This window comes from Thalassophryne amazonica, chromosome 6, assembly GCF_902500255.1.
Source record: "Thalassophryne amazonica chromosome 6, fThaAma1.1, whole genome shotgun sequence".
Classification (NCBI taxonomy): domain Eukaryota; kingdom Metazoa; phylum Chordata; class Actinopteri; order Batrachoidiformes; family Batrachoididae; genus Thalassophryne; species Thalassophryne amazonica.
Window position 1 is genome coordinate 89,658,691 of NC_047108.1, and position 23,448 is coordinate 89,682,138.

The following is a 23,448-nucleotide window of genomic DNA, read 5'->3' on the forward strand; positions in this document are numbered from 1 at the left end:
TGGGGGAAAACTGTAAAGAAACTTTTAGTTATTATTATTATTATTATTATTATTTGTCAGAGGAGGCGCGTGCGTGCGTGCGTGCGTGCGTGCGAGCTGAGATTCAGCCCCAGCGGGATTCCTCAGGGCCCATGTCTCCTGTGAACACGCCCCAGATAGATGAAGCAGATATATAACCAGGACCTGCGGGTAGCAGGGGAGCTGTGTGTGTGTGTGTGTGTGTGTGTGTGTGTGTGTGTGTGTGTGTGTGTGTGTGTGTGTGTGTGTGTGTGTGTGTGTGAGAGAGAGAGAGAGAGAGAGAGGGGGGGGGGGGGGGGAGCCAACAACACATGAGCGCACTTGCTCACCTCGAGGGTTACCTGTGACACCCTCACAATGACAAGAGGGCCCCAACAAAGGGGGCCACCTAAAGGGGACATCAGATGATGTCCTATAGGTGGCATATTATATAGCGCGTGCCTTTTATTTATTTCGGGGGTTTTTTCCTCCCTTCTTCTTCTTCCTCGACGTTTGGATTTCCTTTGGAGTATACTACCTGAGCTGAGATCGATCGGAGAAGAAGCGAGTTACTTCATCAGCTCCGTTCAGTCGTTGCATGAAACTGCGGAGCCGCGATGAGTCGGAGAACGAGACGCTGGATTTTACGAGTTTTACTTTGCCTTGGAATTATTTATTTAAAAATCGGGTGAGAATGAGTTCGGCTGTTTCAGTCCACATTGTGCGCATTTGTGGGGAAATGCTTGTTGCGCCTCAAACCATCTGATTTTTTCTTTTTTGGCAAATAAATCACTTGAAGCGTGTCGACTGATAACCAGTAATGTTTGTTGTAAAGTTAATATATTCTTGCACTAATAGGTCATTTTCCTGCAGGATTTAAAAAAAGAAAAAAAAGAAAACAAAACTGTTTTGTGGCACGCAGACAGTAAAGAGTTTGAGAGATGTATTTTCTCAGTTACATCCATCTTCCGTCCACAGTGGCTTCTCGTCGGTGGTGGCTCTGGGTGCGAGTATAATCTGTAACAAGATACCCGGTTTGGCTCCCAGACAGCGGATTATCTGTCAAAGTCGCCCCGATGCCATTATCGTCATCGGAGAGGGAGTCCAAATGGGCATCAACGAGTGCCAGTTCCAGTTCAAAAACGGCCGCTGGAACTGCTCCGCGCTTGGAGAGAGGACAGTCTTCGGAAAAGAGTTGAAAGTGGGTATGTTACCGGACTGTTAAAGTTCCTTTGCAATTTGAAACTTTTTTAAGCACCCCCCCCCCCCCCCAAAAAAAAAAAAATAGTCATCTCGTGCCTGGAGGCGTGCGCTTTGTGCGTAAATTACGCACAGCCTTCCAATCACCCTGCGAAAAAAACTGGAATTTTTCTGACCTGTTGCACTGATAAAATATATTTGTATATTATATATCTACTACCATTAAAAGCTTTTCAAGGAAAACTGCGCCGGATTATCTACAAACACATTATTTCCTGACCTCTATTGCTGCATCCATAAGAGCATCCCACAAGGAGCAAGTGTCATTTACACCAGGCCTTGTATTCAGCTCACAGACTAAGGCCTGGATATAAAAGCTTTCCGAGGCCAGCACTGTAACAAAGCTCTTGTGAATGTTGGCAGCTTTTCTTTTCATCCCGATGGAGTCTCTGGAGATGCATTCTCAACTGGTCTTTATCCTGTCTAGAATTGGGTGCTGTGGCTCTCACTGTAAGAATGTCGATCTTACCACGGGTATAAGTTACAGCCAGAGGGAACGCCAAGAGGAAAGCAAGACTTAGTGCTAAATGAGAGAAATAAATAAGATCAATTTAGTCCACTCCTGCCCAGAACAAAAAGAACAGATGGGTTTCAGTGGACACTGAAATTATGACAGTTTTGAAGGTCCTTGTTTGGTTAATATTCTGCCATTGGGTATACATACGTACTAAAGACCTCTGAAGGCATCCGTAATAAGACATAAGGATGTATATATTTTTAAAGCTACAGTGTTGTAGGTTTTGGCCTCATCTAGTAGTGAGGTTGCAATTTGCATTCTGCGATCAAAGCTCACAACTATGTTTGCCTTCTTGTTTTTGCTATTTTCATGATGGGCATTCATGTTCCTTTACCTTCTTTTGTGATAACAATATGTGTAATACTCCATTTCACAAAAATGAGCATTCTCAAACTTGTTAACTCGGCCTCCAGCAACTTGTAGACATATTGGTCTATTACACATTGTATAGCCAACACCGATCTTCATCATGAAAAATTCATAGTAAATATAAAAAAAAAACCCAGAAAAAATTATATATATATATATATATAATATATATATATATATATATAGGGCAAGCAATGGTGGTTTAGTGGTTAGCACTGTTGCTCACAGTGAGAAGGTCATGGGTTCAATTCCCGCCTGTGGCCTTTCTGTGTGGAGTTTGCATGTTTTCCCGTGTTTGCGTGGGTTTCCTCCTCCGGGTGCTCCGGTTTCCTCCACATCCAAGAGATGCAGGTTAGGTGGATTGGAATCTTCAAGTTGTCCATAGGTGTGCGTGTGACTTTCTTTGTCTGTTTGTGGCTCTGTGACAGACTGGTGTCCTGTCCTGGGTGTACCCCACCTTGTACTAGGCGGTTGCAGATGTGTGTGTGTGTGTGTGTGTGTGTGTATATATATATATATACAATCCCTGGCAAAAATTATGGAATCACCGGCCTCAGATGATGTTCATTCAGTTGTTTAATTTTGTAGAAAAAAAGCAGATCACAGACATGACACAAAACTAAAGTCATTCAAATGGCAACTTTCTGGCTTTAAGAAACACTATAAGAAATCAAGAAAAAAGATTGTGACAGTCAGTACGGTTACTTTTTAGACCAAGCAGAGGAAAAAAATATGGAATCACTCAATTCTGAGGAAAAAATTATGGAATCACCCTGTAAATTTTCATCCCCCAAACTAACACCTGCATCAAATCAGATCTGCTCGTTGACATTGACCCTATGTTGCTTTTTGCAAGGGAAGTTTTCACAGTTTTTGCTCTATGGCAAGATGCATTATCATCTTGAAAAAATGATTTCATCATCCCCAAACATCCTTTCAATTGTCCAAAATATCAACGTAAACTTGTGCATTTATTGATGATGTAATGACAGCCATCTCCCCAGTGCCTTTACCTGACATGCAGCCCCATATCATCAATGACTGTGGAAATTTACATGTTCCTCTTCAGGCAGTCATCTTATAAATCTCATTGGAACGGCACCAAACAAAAGTTCCAGCATCATCACCTTGCCCAATGCAGATTCAAGATTCATCACTGAATATGACTTTCATCCAGTCATCCATAGTCCACGATTGCTTTTCCTTAGCCCATTGTAACCTTGTTTTTTTTCTGTTTAGGTGTTAATAATGGCTTTTGTTTAGCTTTTCTGTATGTAAATCCCATTTCCTTTAGGCTGGTTTCTTACAGTTCGGTCACAGACGTTGACCTCCAGTTTCCTCCCATTCGTTCCTCATTTGTTTGTTGTGCATTTTTCGATTTTTGAGACATATTGCTTTAAGTTTTCTGTCTTGACGCTTTGAATGTCTTCCTTGGTCTAGCAGTATGTTTGCCTTTAACAACCTTCCCATGTGTTTGTATGTTGGTCCAGAGTTTAGACACTCTGACTGTGAACAATCTTTTGCAACATTGCGTGATGATTTACCCTCTTTTAAGAGTTTGATCATCCTCATCCTTTGTTTCAATTGACATCTCTCGTGTTGGAGCCATGATTCATGTCAGTCCACTTGGTGCAACAGCTCTCCAAGGGTGTGATACATGTCCTTTTTACATGCAGACTAACGAGCAGATCTGATTTGATGCAGTTGTTAGTTTGGGGATGAAAATTTACAGGTGATTCCATATTTTTTCCTCAGAATTGAGTGATTCCATATTTTTTCCTCTGCTTGGTCTAAAAAAGTAACCGTTACTGACTGCCACAATCTTTTTTTCTTGATTTCTTATAGTGTTTCTTAAAGCCAGAAAGTTGCCATTTGAAATTACTTTAGTTTTGTGTCATGTCTGTGATCTGCTTTTTTTCTACAAAATTAACAACTGAATGAACATCCTCCAAGGCCGGTGATTCCATACTTTGCCAGGGGTTGTACATATCATATTTGCCAGCCAGTAGGTGGCTGACAGGTGTCCATGACCGAAAAAGATGGCAGATTTTCTAAACCCTCCCCCAATATGAAGCATGGACATTCATGTTATACTTCTTATTATTGTTATTCTAGCCCTAACCTACACGCTAAAGCATATTTCTGAACGTTAAATGTGAAACGTGTGTTGTGCATGCATGTGGAAGTTAGCAATATGCACAAAATATTGTGCTTACTTTTCATATATTATACAAAACGTCTCTTGAGAATATATCGATGAGGAAGCAAATAATGATTCCTTTTCATTTTCTTTAGTCTTCCACTCATGCTGTTAAAATGTGAAATTCGGAGTAAGTATGTCCCATTAGGGCTACTGTATTACAACCCAGTCTCACGGATTGTCATGATACATTATTCTATTGGTTTGTCATATTGTCACAAAAAGTGCAAAATTTTCGTCATGGCAGCACAAATTCAATTTATTCTGTGATGGCTGCAGTGGGGGGGGGGGCGGGGTGGTTGTGGTTAGGGGAAGGGGTAGGGTTAGATTATGGTTAAGGTTAGGGTTGGGGGTAGGAGTAGGGTTAGTAATAGTGAGTTAAAAAAAAACCCCATCATGAAAATTTGAATCATTTCGTGATGGGAGCGTGAAAAAAAAAAATGTGAGACTGGGCTGTGTATCAACATGGTGCTGCAACATGGTGACCTCCATGAGGAGGCCCTGCTCCCATGTACATATGAAGTGCTCCTTCTAAAATTAAGAAAACACTTTGTTTCAGTGTTGCAGACAATTAGAAACTATTGAATGGATGTTTATGAATGCTGTATTCCATTTCTGCTGATAAACACCTCTAAATCCTGCTCACTGTAGCTTGAAAAACACCATTATGGACACAGATCCCAAGAAGGCATTGGAAATACTTGATGCATACAAAAATGGTACCATACTGTCACATAACGGCTGCTGACTCTCACCAGCTGTTTGAGGGAGGGGAGGTGATGGTCTGGTGGTTAAGCAGTGGGCTTGAGACCAGAGTATACTTGGTTCACAACCCCCTTCCACCTTGACCGGAAAATCATTAAGGGTCCTTGGGCAAGGTCCTTAATCTCCTAATTGCTCCCGGTGTGCAGTTAAGTGTTTAGCATGGCAATGTAAGGCATCAATGTAAAGCTCTTCGCCCTTCTGATTCAGATGGGTAAAAGTGCTACATAAATGCAGTCCATTTCCTATTTAAGACCATCTGGCGTGCCTTTGTTGGAAAAGAAGCGATTATTTTGTCACACTGTTGAATTCAAAATTGGTATTTGACGATCTCCCCCCCCCATATGAATGGGCGGATTGGGCCCATTTTATTGTGCACCATGGAAAAATTTAAGTCCGCAGTTTGGACAGCCATGGCAAATAGATTGGCTTCACCGATCAGATTAACAAAGAAGCTGAAGGGTTATAAATGAATGGCATTGTTGGTGCTCAGGCTGAACAGTGTGCACAACCTGCAATTGTTCTTAAAGTGAAGGAAGACTGACCAGCGAACTGGCGTAATGCTCGCTGGTAATACGATATCCGTCAGCGTTGAACTCATGGTGTTTCTTTGATTTAGCTTTGAAGTTACAGTCAGATTCAGTACAGCGGCAAAACAGTGTGAAGTATTTAAAAGTAAAATGCAGTCATGTGGGGCTTCTACATACTCTAATACATTTTTACAGTCAACTGTGCTTCACCTATCTTCTAGTCATTACACGACTGTGAAGAATTCATTCCATCTCTTGTGGTGAACCCATGCACTCAGAACTCAAGGGGAAAAATTAACAACGGTGCAGTCAGTCAGTGCACCGACACACCTTGTTTTTTTGGCTCCGAGCCCATCGAGTCAATAAAACGTTGACATAATTGATGCCTCAATATGAGTTTTTTTTTCCTTTCTCTCTTTCTCTTTCAATGGTGAGGGCAAGCATCCAAAAAAAACCCTTATCAAAAACATATCAGGTTTACATCGTGATACTGGTGGCAGGAGGAAACCTGAAGAAGATATGATGTTTGTTTTGAACAAACAGACAAGATGAGTTTATTTACATATAGATATGATGGATATTATAATCAGAGGGTTTTGTCTGTGAATGATAATGTATCTCAGATCTACTCTCAAACACACTTCCGGAAGAACGTCAAATCGCGTTGATGGTATTTGCTGGTGGTGTTTTTAAGTGTTGAAGAAGGAAATACTTTGCAAGAGTGAGCCTGTTTTAATCAATACAGTATTACAAAGTATTTCCTAAAAAGTTTTAGGAAATTTGTTGGGACCATGTTGATAAAAACAATTTCTTTTGTGTCATTAATGTGTCAAGAGAATATCAAAATTTGAAAGGTCCCAACATTACTGGTAAAAAAAAATAAGCATGAGAGTTGTTTTTTTTTAAAACCAATCAAGTCACAAAAAAGCAAACAAACAAAAAACAAACAAGCTTGATTTCCCGGTAGTTGTTCAGCCTGGTAGATGACATTTCAAACGTAAGTACTGATGATCATTCAAAAACAAAGTGATTGTTTTAAAAAAAAGTCATGAAATAAGCCCTGCTTTTCACATAAATTCCATTTTAAATGGACTTGTGATTTAAGCTGCCCACTGTAACACAGGGAATTGAACCTATGACCTTCTGGTCACAAGCCTGCTTCTTTATTCTCTAGGCCCCTAAGAAAATTGTATTTTTAATCATCTTAAACAATATTTCTTCTGTTAAAAGTTGAAAAGTATTCACACCAGTGGCGGATCAGAGATTTTTTTCCCCCTTGTGGGGCCAAATGGGGGCAGACCTAATTAGCAGTAGGCAACAAAATTTGTAGCAAATGTGTACATATGTATTTTAAAGTAAATGTAATAAACATCATGAATGTAGCACTGCGCCTACATTCATGATGTTTATTGACACACAATACAAAACAGATCGACTAACAATTATAGTTGTTTAAAAATCTAACACCCTTCTGGCAGGACATGAATACTAATTTAGAACATTTAGAAAAGCCTACATGTTGACCATAGAAAAACTACAGAGCTCAAACCAAACATTACAGCCAAGATATAAGCTGCTCTGCTTTAAATTGGCGCTGTTGTCCTGCTGTTTCTCATTTCACAAGATTCTGGTTTCTGAACTGACCTGTTTAATGAGTAAATTATCCATTTTTTTAATCATGCTCGCATACAAGACTAAAGATATGAGCATATGAGACTCATATCAGACTAAATGGAATGGTTTTTTGCATCTTGCTTATGCGCGTGGACTGGACTTGCCGAGTTGCAGTTTGAAACTCAGTGCAGTGCACAAACAATATGTCATGCGTGCTGTGGAATATGGGGGTGCTATAGGGCAGGTCAGTCAGGAAATGGTTGTGATAAGTTCTACAATTAAACTCTGGCTTTTGAATGTCAAATGGCAAGATTCTTGTAGAGTTTTGATGGAGTTACTGAAATCCTGGGGGCTACAGCCCCAATCAAGCCTCACCTTGGAGCCGCCTATGGTTTTCCACAATTTAAATGATTATATTTATTAATAAGTCATTTTGTTTTTCATTTTTGATTTATGCTCGGTAAATATGTGCAGAACCTTTGCACCGTACAATATACACAACGATTTCTCTCCATATTATGCAGTTTTTATTTGACTCAAAACGTATGTTCAGGATCTACGAGTCCTGTGGGATTAACCTTAGTTATCTGCCGATATTTCGGCATGTGTAAATCATTTGTTAGCCGGGCCTGGCAGAGATAACGGCAGGATGAAGATTCTGATGTCACACACAATGTGACACTTTCTGAACGGATCAATAGTTCTTCCTTCCCGACAACCCTCTTATTCATACTTCTTTGTTTACTATACCGTTAGCAGCCATTTTGGTTCACAAGCCGGACAGTTTCCAGGTCAGGTTACAAAACTCTGCGGCCCTTGAATGATGTCAGTAACGCTATGATGTAAGCGCACATATCGCTAATAATTAAACTCTTTTGTATTTAAAAGTATCACAGTTAGACTGTAGAAGCACAACATTTGCACAGTAACGTTTGATTCACCCGTTTCTTTCTCCTCGTGCCTTAGGCAGTAAAGAGGCTGCGTTCACCTACGCCATCATTGCGGCGGGGGTGGCCCACGCCATTACCGCCGCCTGCACGCAGGGTAACCTGAGTGACTGTAGCTGTGACAAGGAGAAGCAGGGATTCTACAGCAGAGAGAGCAGGCTGGGAAGTGGGGAGGCTGCTCTGCAGACATCAGCTACGGCTTGGGCTTCTCCAAAGTTTTTATCGATGCTCGGGAGGTCAAACAGAACGCCAGGACTCTCATGAACCTCCACAACAACGAGGTGGGGCGCAAGGTAGGTGACAACAAATTAGGATGATGTGTCTTCATTCAGGAGACCTACACTGTGTTCAGAATGTGTTCTGTCGGGAAAATTGGATTATTTTTTTGACAGATGACGACGGCCGGTGCCGCTGACCGAACGGTCCCCCTTAAAAAACGGTCCATCCTGCCTTCACTGCACATGCGTCATTTCTGAAGATCAACACCAATTCACCACTTAAAACTGCACTCCAGTCATCATCTATCTCAGCTACAGATATCAGAAGCTTTTGTACAACAATCATTTCCACATAAATTCAGCCTTATTTCATAATAAAAGATGGGGGGGGAGTGATCGGACTGCGACAGCTAGTTTAATGTTTAACGCTTTAAGTGGTTACTAGGGATGATCAGCAGTAATTACGTGTTCCCACACGAGGGCGAAGCTACTGAATACTGTTAAAAATATAGCAGAAGAAGAAGAAACAACAAGACGTGTAAAACTAGCAGCTGCAGGTTTGGTGATTAAAACGCCCGCCGTTTTTCTCTTTTCTGCAAATATATGTACTTATGTCTCCATATACATTTCTACATGCTTTTTCCTGTTCCCCCCTTTTTAATGTTATTATATTTAAGTAAATATTGGAGGAGTGGGGTACAATTAGTTATACCTAACAGCTAACGTTAGCTTATCTAGCGGGCCTTAGCAATGTTCATCATAGCTTACAAAATAGTTTGGTTCCTTTGTGTTTGATAACATCTTCTCCTGTGATGTCTTATCCTTCTTATGTCTTATTACTTATTATATTATATATACCTTTTTCTTGAGCTGCTTGGGTGGGTAGGGAGAGTTCCCATGGGATAAAAAAGTTTTTCAACCTACCATCCCTGGATCTCAAGACCAGGCACCTAAGTGGCTCTACTCTACTCTATTCTACTCTTCTATGTTACTCTTCCTTTTTAGATATTTAGATATACCTTTGTATACTGGCATAGTTCCACCTTTGAATTGGAATATAATATATAAGATATACCTTACTGAATTTTCATGCTGCCGTTCCTACGTCATTTCAGAGCGTCAGTAACGATCCGCCGATTATCGCCTTGTTTCTGCTTAAAACTGACTTTAGAATGATTTAAGAGGTTTTAATTTGTCATCTGATGGTTAATAATCACATTATTCCTTTTGATTGCTTTGGATGTAGAGAGTCAGACTCAGAGAGTTAGTCTAAGTTTCAGTGAAAGCACAGTGAAGGCAGGGCGGACCAATTTTTAGAGGGGACCGTTCGGTCGGCGACATTGTTTAACAGGTGGTGTCAGTATCTGTATCCGTGCCAGGGTTCAGGGCGACACGGCCGAGATTAAACAGGCTGCAGAATAAATTGTTGCTTTTAGGGAAAGAGCTGTGTAAGTGGCAGGGTTGGGTTACAACACAGATCTCTGCACTGAAAACAGACCAACGTTATGCTAAAATGCATCAGCCCAGTCCATCCATCCTCTGCATCGCGTCCCTTCACATAATTTGTCTACTACTTCAAGCCCGCCTCACACGATCTGCTCTTAAACACGCACCATAGAGGTGTTTCTCCAGTTATTACTACATTTAATGCTTACGTCTGGGCTCTAATCCACTTTTGTTTCCCCCCACATCACATCCTCATCAGCTTCATATTTTAAGCAAGGTACTCACATACCTTTAAAAACATATACAGTGGAACCTCGGTTTTAGAGCTTAATTGGTTCCAAATGTTGTTTTTAAACCGACTTGTTGTTAAACTGAACCAGTGTTCCAATTTCAATTTCAGTTTCAATTTATTTTCACTTATATAGCACCAAATCACAACACAGTTGCCTCAAGCACTTCACACAGGTAAGGTCTAACGTTACCAACCCCCAGAGCAACAGTGGGTAAGGAAAAACTCCCTCTGAGGAAGAAACCTCAAGCAGACCAGACTCAAAGGGGTGACCCTCTGCTTGGGCCATGCTACAAACATAAATTACAGAAACAATTCACAGAACAATTCACGGACGAATATACAAGAATTGCTGTTGGTGCACAGGACAGGAGGGTCGCCAAAACAAATACAACTCCCATCTCGGGATGGAGCTGCACCTTAAACAGAGAAAAAAAACAGAATCAGGCATCAGAAAGACAAAAAATACTGTATAATTTGCCAGCATTAATCAAGAAAAAACAGGAATACTAAGGTGATCGCCGGCCGCTAGCCCTAAGCTTCACTAAAAGACCCAGATTTAGGTAAAGTTGAGGCCGCAGCCCGCTCCAATTACTAATAAATGAATTAAAAGAGTAAAAAGCGTAAAACAAAACTGTACCAGTATGCTAGCCATATGAAAGGGAAAAGAAGTGTGTCTTAAGTCTGGACTTGAAAGTCTCCACAGAATCTGACTGTTTTATTGACACAGGGAGATCATTCCACAGAACAGGGGCACGATAAGAGAAAGCTCTGTGACCCGCAGACTTCTTATTCACCCTAGGGACACAAAGTAGTCCTGCACCCTGAGAACGTAAAGCCTGGGCCGGTACGTAAGGTTTAATTAGGTCAGCTAGGTAGGGAAGTGCCAGTCCATGAATAAATTTATAGGTTAGTAGAACCTTAAAATCTGATCTCACTGGGACAGGAAGCCAGTGAAGAGATGCCAAAATGTGTGTAATGTGGTTGAACTTTCTGCTTCATGTCAAAAGTCTGGCTGCAACATTTTGAACCAGTTGGAGAGACCTAATGCTGGACTGCGGTAACCCAGAAAAGAGAACATTGCAGTAGTCCAATCTAGAAGAGATAAATGCATGGATCAGGGTCTCAGCATCAGCCATAGACAGGATGGGATGAATCTTCACTATATTTCGCAAGTGGAAGAAAGAAGTCCTTCTTCTTCTTTAGAGTTTATTGGTGGATTGCAAACACAGTGTATTACCATCACCTACTACAGCGGAGGTGTTCACGAACCAAGACATTGTTCGAAAAGTGATACATTTTTCATTAAAAATACTCAACAAAAATATAAACGCAACATTTTTGGTTTTGCTCCCATTTTGTATGAGATGAACTCAAAGATCTAAAACTTTTTCCACATACACAATATCACCATTTCCCTCAAATATTGTTCACAAACCAGTCTAAATCTGTGATAGTGAGCACTTCTCCTTTGCTGAGATAATCCATCCCACCTCACAGGTGTGCCATATCAAGATGCTGATTAGACACCATGATTAGTGCACAGGTGTGCCTTAGACTGCCCACAATAAAAGGCCACTCTGAAAGGTGCAGTTTTGTTTTATTGGGGGGGGATACCAGTCAGTATCTGGTGTGACCACCATTTGCCTCATGCAGTGCAACACTTCTCTTTCGCATAGAGTTGATTAGGTTGTCAATTGTGGCCTGTGGAATGTTGGTCCACTCCTCTTCAATGGCTGTGCGAAGTTGCTGGATATTGGCAGGAACTGGTACACGCTGTCGTATACACCGGTCCAGAGCATCCCAAACATGCTCAATGGGCGACATGTCCGGTGAGTATGCCGGCCATGCAAGAACTGGGACATTTTCAGCTTCCAAGAATTGTGTACAGATCCTTGTAACATGGGGCCGTGCATTATCCTGCTGCAACATGAGGTGATGTTCTTGGATGTTGGCACAACAATGGGCCTCAGGATCTCGTCACGGTATCTCTGTGCATTCAAAATGCCATCAATAAAATGCACCTGTGTTCTTCATCCATAACAGACGCCTGCCCATACCATAACCCCACCGCCACCATGGGCCACTCGATCCACAACATTGACATCAGAAAACCGCTCACCCACACGACGCCACACACGCTGTCTGCCATCTGCCCTGAACAGTGTGAACCGGGATTCATCCGTGAAGAGAACACCTCTCCAACGTGCCAAACGCCAGCGAATGTGAGCATTTGCCCACTCAAGTCGGTTACGACGACGAACTGGAGTCAGGTCGAGACCCCGATGAGGACGACGAGCATGTAGATGAGCTTCCCTGAGACGGTTTCTGACAGTTTGTGCAGAAATTCTTTGGTTATGCAAACCGATTGTTTCAGCAGCTGTCCGAGTGGCTGGTCTCAGACGATCCTGGAGGTGAACATGCTGGATGTGGAGGTCCTGGGCTGGTGTGGTTATACGTGGTCTGCAGTTGTGAGGCTGGTTGGATGTACTGCCAAATTCTCTGAAACACCTTTGGAGACGGCTTATGGTAGAGAAATAAACATTCAATACACGAGCAACAGCTCTGGTTGACATTCCTGCTGTCAGCATGCCAATTGCACGCTCCCTCAAATCTTGCGACATCTGTGGCATTGTGCTGTGTGATAAAACTGCACCTTTCAGAGTGGCCTTTTACTGTGGACAGTCTAAGGCACACCTGTGCACTAATCATGGTGTCTAATCGGGATGGATTATCTCAGCAAAGGAGAAGTGCTCACTATCACAGATTTAGACTGGTTTGTGAACAATATTTGAGGGAAATGGTGATATTGTGTATGTGAAAACATTTTTAGATCTTTGAGTTCATCTCATACAAAATGGGAGTAAAACCAAAAGTGTTGCGTTTATATTTTTGTTGAGTATACATCGAGTTGTTCTAAAACCGAGGTGTACTGTATTAAACCCTTCTAAGCCTGTGTGTCCCATTGATGGGAAATTTCACTTTTTATTTATTAGATACTGACAAGCCAAAATAAGGCAGGTGGTAAGGTTAAAGGGGTCATATAGTGCTCAACTCTTTTATGTTGACTTTTTACAGTAAAATATTGTTGGGGTTTCGTGATACATACAACCCCTGGCAAAAATTATGGAATCACCGGCCTCGGAGGATGTTCATTCAGTTGTTTAATTTTGTAGAAAAAAAGCAGATCACAGACATGACACAAAACTAAAGTCATTTCAAATGGCAACTTTCTGGCTTTAAGAAACACTATAAGAAATCAAGAAAAAAAGATTGTGGCAGTCAGTAACGGTTACTTTTTTAGACCAAGCAGAGGAAAAAAAATATGGACTCACTCAATTCTGAGGAATAAATTATGGAATCACCCTGTAAATTTTCATCCCCAAAACTAACACCTGCATCAAATCATTTCTGCTCGTTAGTCTGCATCTAAAAAGGAGTGATCACACTTTGGAGAGCTGTTGCACCAAGTGGACTGACATGAATCATGGCTCCAACACAAGAGATGTCAGTTGAAACAAAGGAGAGGATTATCAAACTCTTAAAAGAGGGTAAATCATCACGCAATGTTGCAAAAGATGTTGGTTGTTCACAGTCAGCTGTGTCTAAACTCTGGACCAAATACAAACAACATGGGAAGGTTGTTAAAGGCAAACATACTGGTAGACCAAGGAAGACATCAAAGTGTCAAGACAGAAAACTTAAAGCAATATGTCTCAAAACTGACTGTGGATGACTGGATGAAAGTCATATTCAGTGATGAATCTCGAATCTGCATTGGGCAAGGTGATGATGCTGGAACTTTTGTTTGGTGCCGTTCCAATGAGATTTATAAAGATGACTGCCTGAAGAGAACATGTAAATTTCCACAGTCATTGATGATATGGGGCTGCATGTCAGGTAAAGGCACTGGGGAGATGGCTGTCATTACATCATCAATAAATGCACAAGTTTACGTTGATATTTTGGACACTTTTCTGATGTTTAAGGATGATGAAATCATTTTTCAAGAAGATAATGCATCTTGCCATAGAGCAAAAACTGTGAAAACATTCCTTGCAAAAAGACACATAGGGTCAATTTCATGACATAGGGTCAGTGTCAACGAGCAGATCTGATTTGATGCAGGTGTTAGTTTTGGGGATGGAAATGTACAGGGTGATTCCATAATTTATTCCTCAGAATTGAGTGAGTCCATATTTTTTTTCATCTGCTTGGTCTAAAAAAGTAACCGTTACTGACTGCCACAATCTTTTTTTCTTGATTTCTTATAGTGTTTCTTAAAGCCAGAAAGTTGCATTTGAAATGACTTTAGTTTTGTGTCATGTCTGTGATCTGCTTTTTTTCTACAAAATTAAACAACTGAATGAACATCCTCCGAGGCCGGTGATTCCATAATTTTTGCCAGGGATTGTATGATTAAAGTCACAATATTCTATAATAGTACAAGTGGAAAATCTCTCACTAAAAGCGAAAGGTAGGTATGAAATGGCTTGTTTTAGACTTGAGTGACATGTGTCGCAGAAGTCTATACTGGGCCCCCTCTTTGCACTGTGAAACATACCCAATGAGTTAGTCTGTCGTCTGTCAGACGTTACTGATTGTGAGAGACGTACAGAGAGGACTCCCTTTGAAAGATATGTTACATAGTGAGCAGCTGTTCCTTTACATTTAAAGCAACAGGTGCAGGAACACATGCTTAAAGATTAGGAAGCATTTTTTTTTTTTTTTGGATGTGGAACTTTACTGTCTATTCTGAAGCTTTGGAAAAGCCTCAGAATAGACTCAAAATGTCAGTAATAGGGTTGTCCCAAAGGCAAATTTCCACATTGGGGACAATAACATTGTTGTTCCCCTCCTGTAACCTGGAAATTGCCACAAGTGACAGGATAGAAAAATCAGTGAGTCCAACTTAGCAGGATAACAGAAAAGCAATGAGTCTGACTGAATGGTGAATATTAGGAGCAGGTGTGGTTGAGCTTACATGTCATTTGTCTGCCACCTGGTCAGCATGTCCTGGCTTATTGCAGGGAATGATCTTATCATCACATGTATGATGGAAATCAGGAGCAGGTGTGGATGAAGTTGCATGCAGTTTGGAATGAGTTTGTTTTTTCCACTTTGTTTTAATTTCCATAGTGTAGATCTGGTTGATACCAAGACCACCACTGCTTTTGGAGTGTTTTATACCTCCAAACTTCAATATCTGTATTTCGAGAAACCTGATGAGCAATATCAGCTTGCTGAAAAGAGGTTACGATGTCTCATTTAAAGTTGGCAGCCAAAAATTATTCATTTGATGGTGTGATGCTGCTCTCATCCAACCTACAGAGAGCAGGTATCTGTCTTTCCATCACACAGCTCACGCTGAAGATATACTAAACATATTTACTGTTATATGTTGGGGAGGTGACGGTCTATTCGAGCGGTGGGCTAGAGACCAGAGGATTTTTGGTTCAAACACCTGCCACACTAGAAAATCACCAAGGGCCCTTGGGCAATGTCTATAATCCCACAATTGCTCGTGGTGTGCAGCTGAGTGAATGTAAAAGTGCTTTGAGCTTCTGATTCAGATGGAAACGCGCTATATGAATGCAGTCCATTTAGTTACGTACAAAGTATGTTTAACTTGAAAATAAAATTTAATTTTACGCTAAAGGGTACAAAATGTGGGTTTTACTGAGGACGATCCAGCATGTGGGTTCCCCGGTGTTGAGAACCCCGGCGATTGAAGAAAACAAAGGGGTTTCTCACATTTCATCTGGATGCTGCAGATAGATGGTTACTTTTGAGTGGTGAGAAAGGACAGTTGTCTGTGTGGGTGGTTGCCATCCAGGACCCAAAGCCATATTTTGCAATATGACCCCTTTTAAAATCTGTTTATGTAAACGGGGAGGGTCCACTAGTACTAGGGTCCACTGGTCCTAGGGTCCACTGATCCTAACATCTTTATATTATTTGATTGTGTATATGTCAACCCCAAACCGAGTTTAAAGTTCACAAATATTTATTCCAGTTTTGTTCAATTCACAAAAATAAAACATATGTTTCTGTTGAGATACACCATTCATCACCTTTAATTGTACTATAAATCTGTTGAATTTAATATCAGTAAATAATGGTAATTCACCATAATTAAATTGTTTTTTATTGTTACACTTAAATGTAAAAACAACTTCAACATGCTCTCTTTAAAACTAGGATTAGGACTAGTGGACCCTAGGACTAGTGAGAAGTTCCAACCATGAAGACAGATATTGTTATTGTGTGTTCACTGATTGGTTGCTGTATTTCGCTGGCTGAAGAACACTGCAGAGTGACAGCGAGTCTCTAGTCGATCCAGAAGTGAGAGAGTGAGTGGAATTATGCAGGTAGTTAGCTAACTTTCTCGCCATGCCTGATTCACAAGAACAGCCTTCCAAACTAGCCGAAAAGCCTCATCATTATACCTCACAGCTCACACTTTCTGTGTGCGTCTCGGCACCCTGAATTGAAATTCATTGTTTAGCTGGACAGCTAAATTGCCTCCCTGGAAAGAGTCCGCGTTCACGGATTTAGCCATTGCCCAGTTTTCGGTCTTTCACATTTAACTTGTCTAATAAATGGCGTCTCTGTGTTGATCGTTAGCCCCCCTCCTTGATTTATGCTAATGAAAAGCGGTGACACCGAGTACGAGCACCATTCACAGATCCCTGGTCAAAGACGTCCAGACAAAGCCTGTCACAAGTGTTGGTTGTGGAACAAGTGATGGATTGGGGGAGTTGAAGCTGAGGGTTTTAATAAAGTGGGTTGCTCTGGGAAGAGTTTTTTATAAACTTGTTCTCACATCTGTATTTGGTTTTTATTGTTACAGTTTACTTACCAAGAACACAAATGTTATTGCACCTGGAAAGCTGAGTACAAATTATGGAACACAATCAGGTGAATTTTTCATGGCCCAAACATTTCCATAGTCATTGTGCAATTTTTTTTTTAAGACAAAATGGATTTAAATAATAAAAAAAAGACAAAAGAACACTTTTAGGCTCCATATTTACAGTTGTATATAAATAATATTTAAAGTTAAAGCATAAATAACTACTGGAAACTGATGACTAAACTATGGGTTATGCCCACTATGCTAACTTGACGTGTGCAGCTGTCAAAGTAGCCAGTTGACAGCATGTAGAGGTGAGGAAACGTAATGACTCAGTTGCAAAACACTCCGTGGGCTAAGCCATCTCATTTCTGGATAGATTGTTCTGGCCTCCTCTGTGTCTGAAGGGGTGAAGCCTGGAAAGTTGTGTGGACCACCGTTCTTACTAGGGTGCCCTTGTCCTTACGAGGGTGCCCTTGGTCCCTATCGTTGGGGAAGGGGACATCCACTCTACTTGTTAACTATTGATTGCTTCAAATTCAGAATCAGAATCATAATAACAGGGAGGGATGTTATTTCCAAAAATTTGGAAATCTATAAATGTTTGCATGGAATATGGAAATATACACGGAATAAACCATAGCAGGATAAATTTTGGGTCATTTGGTTCCAAAAACCCATATGGACGGAGCCAGTGAAGATATCGGGTTCAAAAATCGCCAAAAATATCGATGAAAATGTCATATCTTGAGAACTGCTACACCTACAGACTTGAAATTTGGCTCCAAATGTTGCTTGACCCCAGGTTTATAGTCAATGTCTATAGTAACAATAAGCCTATCTGGTGTTTTTTTGTAATTGACAAAAAACCTAATTTCAGTACATATGTTACGATCAATTGTAACAAACAAAATCGATGTAGTTTTTATTTCAGGAACATCAGTTGAGTATAATCATCACATGTAAAGAATGTCATGGCCACAACGAACTAATTATAAGCAACAGAGTGGTTTTTTACGTCAACAGCACATACGAGGTCTATTAGAAAAGTATCCGACCTTATTATTTTTTTCAAAAACCATATGGATTTGAATCACGTGTGATTACATCAGACATGCTTGAACCCTCGTGGGCATGCAAGAGTTTTTTCACGCCTGTCGGTTACGTCATTCGCCTGTGGGCAGTCTTTGAGTGAGGAGTCGCCCACCCTCTCTTTCGTTGTTTAGGAATGGCTCAGAGACTGCTGCTTTGTTTGATAAAACTTTTTTCAAAACTGTAAGGCACAACTGAGTGGACACCATTCGATAAATTCAGCTGGTTTTCGGTAAAAATTTTAACGGCTGATGAGAGATTTTGGTCTGGTAGTGTCGCCGTAAGGACGGCCCACGCGCCTGACAGCGATCTGCGCTTCGAGGCGGCAGCGTCTCGCTGTTTCAAGTTGAAAACTTCCACATTTCAGTCTCTGTTGACCCAGGAAGTCGTCAGAGAACAGAGAACTTTCAGAAGAAGTCGGCATGAGGAGTTTATTCGGACATTCCATTGTTAACGGACATTTTGTAATGAAAGAACGTGCGGGCAGAGTCGCATGTCAGGCCGGACCCGACCGCGGGGGTCGCGACAGGAAAAACACCTCCGTGTTGGAAACCTTAACGGGCAAGTTGGAACATGCCCAAGCTGTTAAACAATTTCTCAGTTACTCACTTGTTGAAAGCCATCAAAAGCCGCCTGAATTTTACAAATGGTTTTCAACACAGAGGTGTTTTTCCTGTCGCGGCGCACACAGATTCGCCGAGTCGTCACGGAAACGACTTGGCAAATTTGCGCGCACGTCTTTCATTACAAAATGTCCTTAAACAGTGGAATGTCCACATAAAGTCCTCATGCCGGCCTCTTCTGAATCTTCTCTGTTCTCTCACGACGTCCTGGGTGAATTAAGCCTTACATTAGGATGTTTTCAGGTCGAACAGGCCGACGATGGTGCCTGGAAGCGCTGCGCGACGTCCCGCTCTGTGGGAAGTCCTTACACCGACAGAAACACCCCATAATCTCTCATCAGCCGTTAAACTTTTCACCGAAAACCAGCTTAATTTCTCGAATAGTGTCCACTCGGATATTCCTCACAGGTCCAGAAAAAATTTTGATAAAGCAAAGCGCGCCGTCTCGAGCAGCGTGTGACACAAAGGAATTCAGCCGAGAGGGCGGGACCACATCTCATTCAAGGCCTGCCCACAGGGAAATGATGTCACCGACGCGTGAAAAAACTCACGCATGCGCACGAGGGTTCAAGCATGATTGGTGTAATCGCACGTCATTCAAATCCATATAGTTTTTTTTTTTTAAATAAAAAGGTAGAATACTTTTCTGATAGACCTCGTATAAGATACATGCGTTACTTGAAATTTTCAAACGCTCCGTCCATATGGATTTTTGGAACCAAATGACCCAAAAATTATACTGTTATGGTTTATTCCATGTATGTTTCCATATTCCATGCAAAAATGTATAGATTTCAAAAAATTTTGAAATAACACCCCTCCCTAATAATACTGCGACAGCCATTTGCCTGGGTAACATCAGAAACAGCTGAATATTTGAAGCAATCATAGATAAATATTTAATTTCACTGCAGAAGCACACAGTTATCGAAATAACTTACCTGATGCCATGGAGAGTTATTTATATTCCAGTTGAATCTACTAGATTTCAATTACAATCATTTATTTTCATCCAAAAACCAAACTCATTTCCACAAAATATTGTGGAAATGAGCTCAGTGTTCACTTTAGTCTTTTTAAAATCTCTGTGAGTTCAATTAAGGGTCCTGTCCCACTGGGGAGAAGATTAATTGCGCATGAATTGAGTATACAAAGTATGGGCGTTCGTTGTCGTCTGCAACAAAAATGGTCAAAAATGACAAATGTCCCAGTATGAATTATGTATATATTAATAATATATAGCGAATATATGTTGAACAATCACGGATATATAATGCATGTAATGAGGAAACAGATCCGACGCATTGCGATTATCACGGCAGTATTACGGGTGTATTATGCACGTGCACGGCATCTGCATTGTGGTCATAAATGAAGCGCACTCGGGCCATCGGCATCACTATTCACACCAACAATACAGCCTCTGGAGCAACTGCTGGACTTGGACAAGTTGTTTGGAGTAAACAAACAGTGAACAGGGCGAGTGGTGACGTCAGTGGTTCACTTCAGAGCGCAGCTCGTCTGAACAATTATAACAAGAAGTTAAATCTGTTATAAACAGGAATAAATACTGTAACAGCTGCAGACAAGAAGGAAAAAACACACAACTGTTTTATCAAGCCTTGACAATATAAACAAATCAAATAATTACCTTTTTAGACAGCTCAAAATGCTTTCTGCAGCTGGGCTGTTTGCGCACGAGTGCACGTGCACGCTAATGGCCCAGCTGCAGCTCCCTCTGATTCAGGAAGTGATTAGAGCTGTTTTCAACAGCCAATTTGCAGAATAAAATGATTAATCCACCACCAAATAATTATTTTATATATGCAGCATCCAGCGCAGAGCGCGTGGCAGCCAGTAGAACAAAGAACGGCATTCAGCTGTGAACACAGCGCATCTGATTTGCATCCGTCGCAAATCAGATGCAAAGCAGACGTAATAAAAACGCTTTATTCATGGCCAATCTGTATGCAGTCGCTACAACTTATTTTAGTTCGTGATGTGGACATGATGGGCATGCAAAATATCCATTTTGCACACTGTCCCAGTCCGCTGCCAAGCCGCAAATCCTTGTCAGTTGCGGATATCAGCAGATGACGGTGAATATACAGCGCATAGATTGAGTATGTATGGAGTATGTACGGGGGATGTCCTCCGCAGCCAAAATTTTGTGCAGCTCAAAAATCCTGGTAATGGAGAAATGTGCCTCTGCGGATAATTGCGGACGTGTGCGTGTGTCGGCTGACTCATACAAGCATGTTTCACGCATATTGCGTATGTTAAGCGAATATGAGCCAATTCCATACGCAAATCCTCCTAAACGCCAGTGGGACCGGGCCCTTACAATCAGAATTGGTCCACTCTAACAGTGTCTCATATTGTATTACAAAATTCTTCCAGACATACAGACATAAATATGGGAAATATATTGTAATATTTATAGTTACAGTTAAAAGGTACACACACAAAATACTATTTTTTACCGCTTGTGGTGGGGCGCTTTAATCTGGGGTGTCAGACCCCGATTACCACATAATTCGAACAGTGCAGGAAAGTGCAAGTGACCTTGTTGCTTACAGAACTTTTTTTCTACTTTCTCCCAGTGGCACTTCTCGTTGTCATCATCTCAGATTTAGCAGTAATCCTAGTCACTCTGCACCTTGTACAGCCACTCTTGACATTTGTGGGTTGTATGTGGTGACTACACACACAGAGCCTGAAATCTGATCCATTATTTTGGCTTCTGTGTATATGGTATCATTGCTCTATGTGGTGGGCCTGTATTTAATCCTCACCCATAGTGTTTTTGACAGTCGTGTTTATTATGTTGCACACTTGCCATTTGTCTTGCATTAATCATAAAAATATTAAGCATGTGAGGTAAATGGAAGAATGTAACCATCATGAAAGGTTTATATTGGAAATTGTTGGGAGATTGGCTCAATTATTGTAGCTGGGGTGGGTTTTTTTGTTTGTTTTTTGTCTGTTACTTCCTGTTTCACTGAGTTGTTTTTGTGCGTCTAGGTTCTGGAGAAGAACATGCGACTGGAATGCAAGTGCCACGGCGTGTCTGGTTCCTGCACTACAAGAACCTGCTGGACTACACTTCCTAAGTTCCGCGAGCTTGGCTACATTCTCAAGGAGAAGTATGCCCACGCCGTGCACGTGGAACCGGTCAAAGCCAGCCGCAACAAACGCCCGAAATTTCTCAAGATAAAAAAGCCTTACTCTTACCGCAAACCCATGGATACAGACCTGGTCTACATAGACAGGTCGCCTAACTACTGCGAGGTGGATCCTGTGACGGGGAGCCTGGGGACTCAGGGCAGGGTGTGTAATAAGACTATGATGCAGCACATCAGCGGCTGCGATTTGATGTGCTGTGGTCGCGGATACAATACGCACCAGTACTCCCGCGTCTGGCAGTGCAACTGCAAGTTCCTGTGGTGCTGCTACGTCAGATGCAACACCTGCAGTGAGAGGACAGAGGTGTACACATGCAAATGAGAGTATTTATTGGATAGTTTATTCCTGACGGTGTGTAAGGAACCGTGGCTGTTAAACTTCCAAGAAGACGGGGAGCTACAGCAATACACAGCAAATACACATCGTTCTTTTGCACACAAAGCCCTTTGTCAATCTTTGTGGACTTTGAACCAGTATGACAAAACATTAAATGCCAGCATGCGGGATTGAGTGGCCACAGTGTGAGTCACTGACTAACTAGACTTAAAGCTACTTGGACATTTTCATTTGGACTGTTTATGAAATATTTCCACGTATGGTGGATGTGATTGCTGGACTCTATATGCACAGGATGACCCAGCCGTTTGGAATATTTAACGTGCCGTATTTAGAAAATGAATAATAATTAATATTAATTTATTTTATAAAAACCAGCTGATGTCCTTCATGGATCAAAACTATCTAGATGTCGGGAGCTACTAGTTTGTTCAAGTAATCAAAGCTAGTCCACAGTTAAGACACTGGAAATTGAATCTGCCTGAATTAATGTGTCATTTGTAGAATAATAGTTCCAGATGAAACTGGTGGAGGCTGCTCACACTGACCTGCTGACCTTCTCATGAGTTAGTCTTCCGTTTCTTTGCTGCTAGTCTAGTAAATCTCGCTTGTTGAGGGCGGGAGGCGCTGTGGTGTAGTTTAACAGAACGTACTCATTGATCAAAAACACTGGCACATTCTCCACTTTTGGTAAATATCAGTTGATAGAGTATATTTTGTAAAAGGTTATTTTTATATGAATGTCTTATTTATTTCTTATTCATATTCAATGTCAAGTATCTGCTCCTGTCTATGAAATTAATTTTTTTTTTGTTTTTCTGAAAAAGCCGACCCTGTTGTCAATGCCATAGTTGTATATTGTAAGTGGTAGAAACTATGTTTGTGTTTACTGCGTTTCTTGACTACTACTGATGAAATACAGGAAGAGAACTAACAAGACGTGATTTTCATTATTGCTTTCTGAAAAGAACAAATGAAAATGCTTAAACGTAGTGTAACAAAACTAATGGCCAAAACTCACCCATCCCTTTCCAAGTGTATGCTTATGACAAAGGTTAAACCGAGACGTGACACACTATAGGCTAGTGCGATGACCGGCATACAGAGGACGTAACTGACGTTACACTGTTGTTACACTGCTGACTGACTATGACTTGTCAGGGTTAGCAAGCTAGCAAATTTTGCTATCATTGTCTACCTTTCACA

At 41.2% G+C, this 23,448-nt stretch overlaps 1 protein-coding gene across 1 annotated transcript; it reads left to right on the plus strand.

Moving 5' to 3' along the window:
* The first annotated feature begins 285 nt into the window (after positions 1-285).
* Positions 286-23,179, plus strand: LOC117512620 (protein Wnt-7a). Its single transcript, XM_034172763.1, is given in 5 exon segments — positions 286-685; positions 976-1,202; positions 8,216-8,343; positions 8,346-8,489; positions 21,745-23,179. Coding segments are annotated over 5 exon segments (1,053 nt in total). The 5' UTR covers positions 286-614; the 3' UTR covers positions 22,228-23,179.
* The last annotated feature ends 269 nt before the right edge of the window (positions 23,180-23,448 follow it).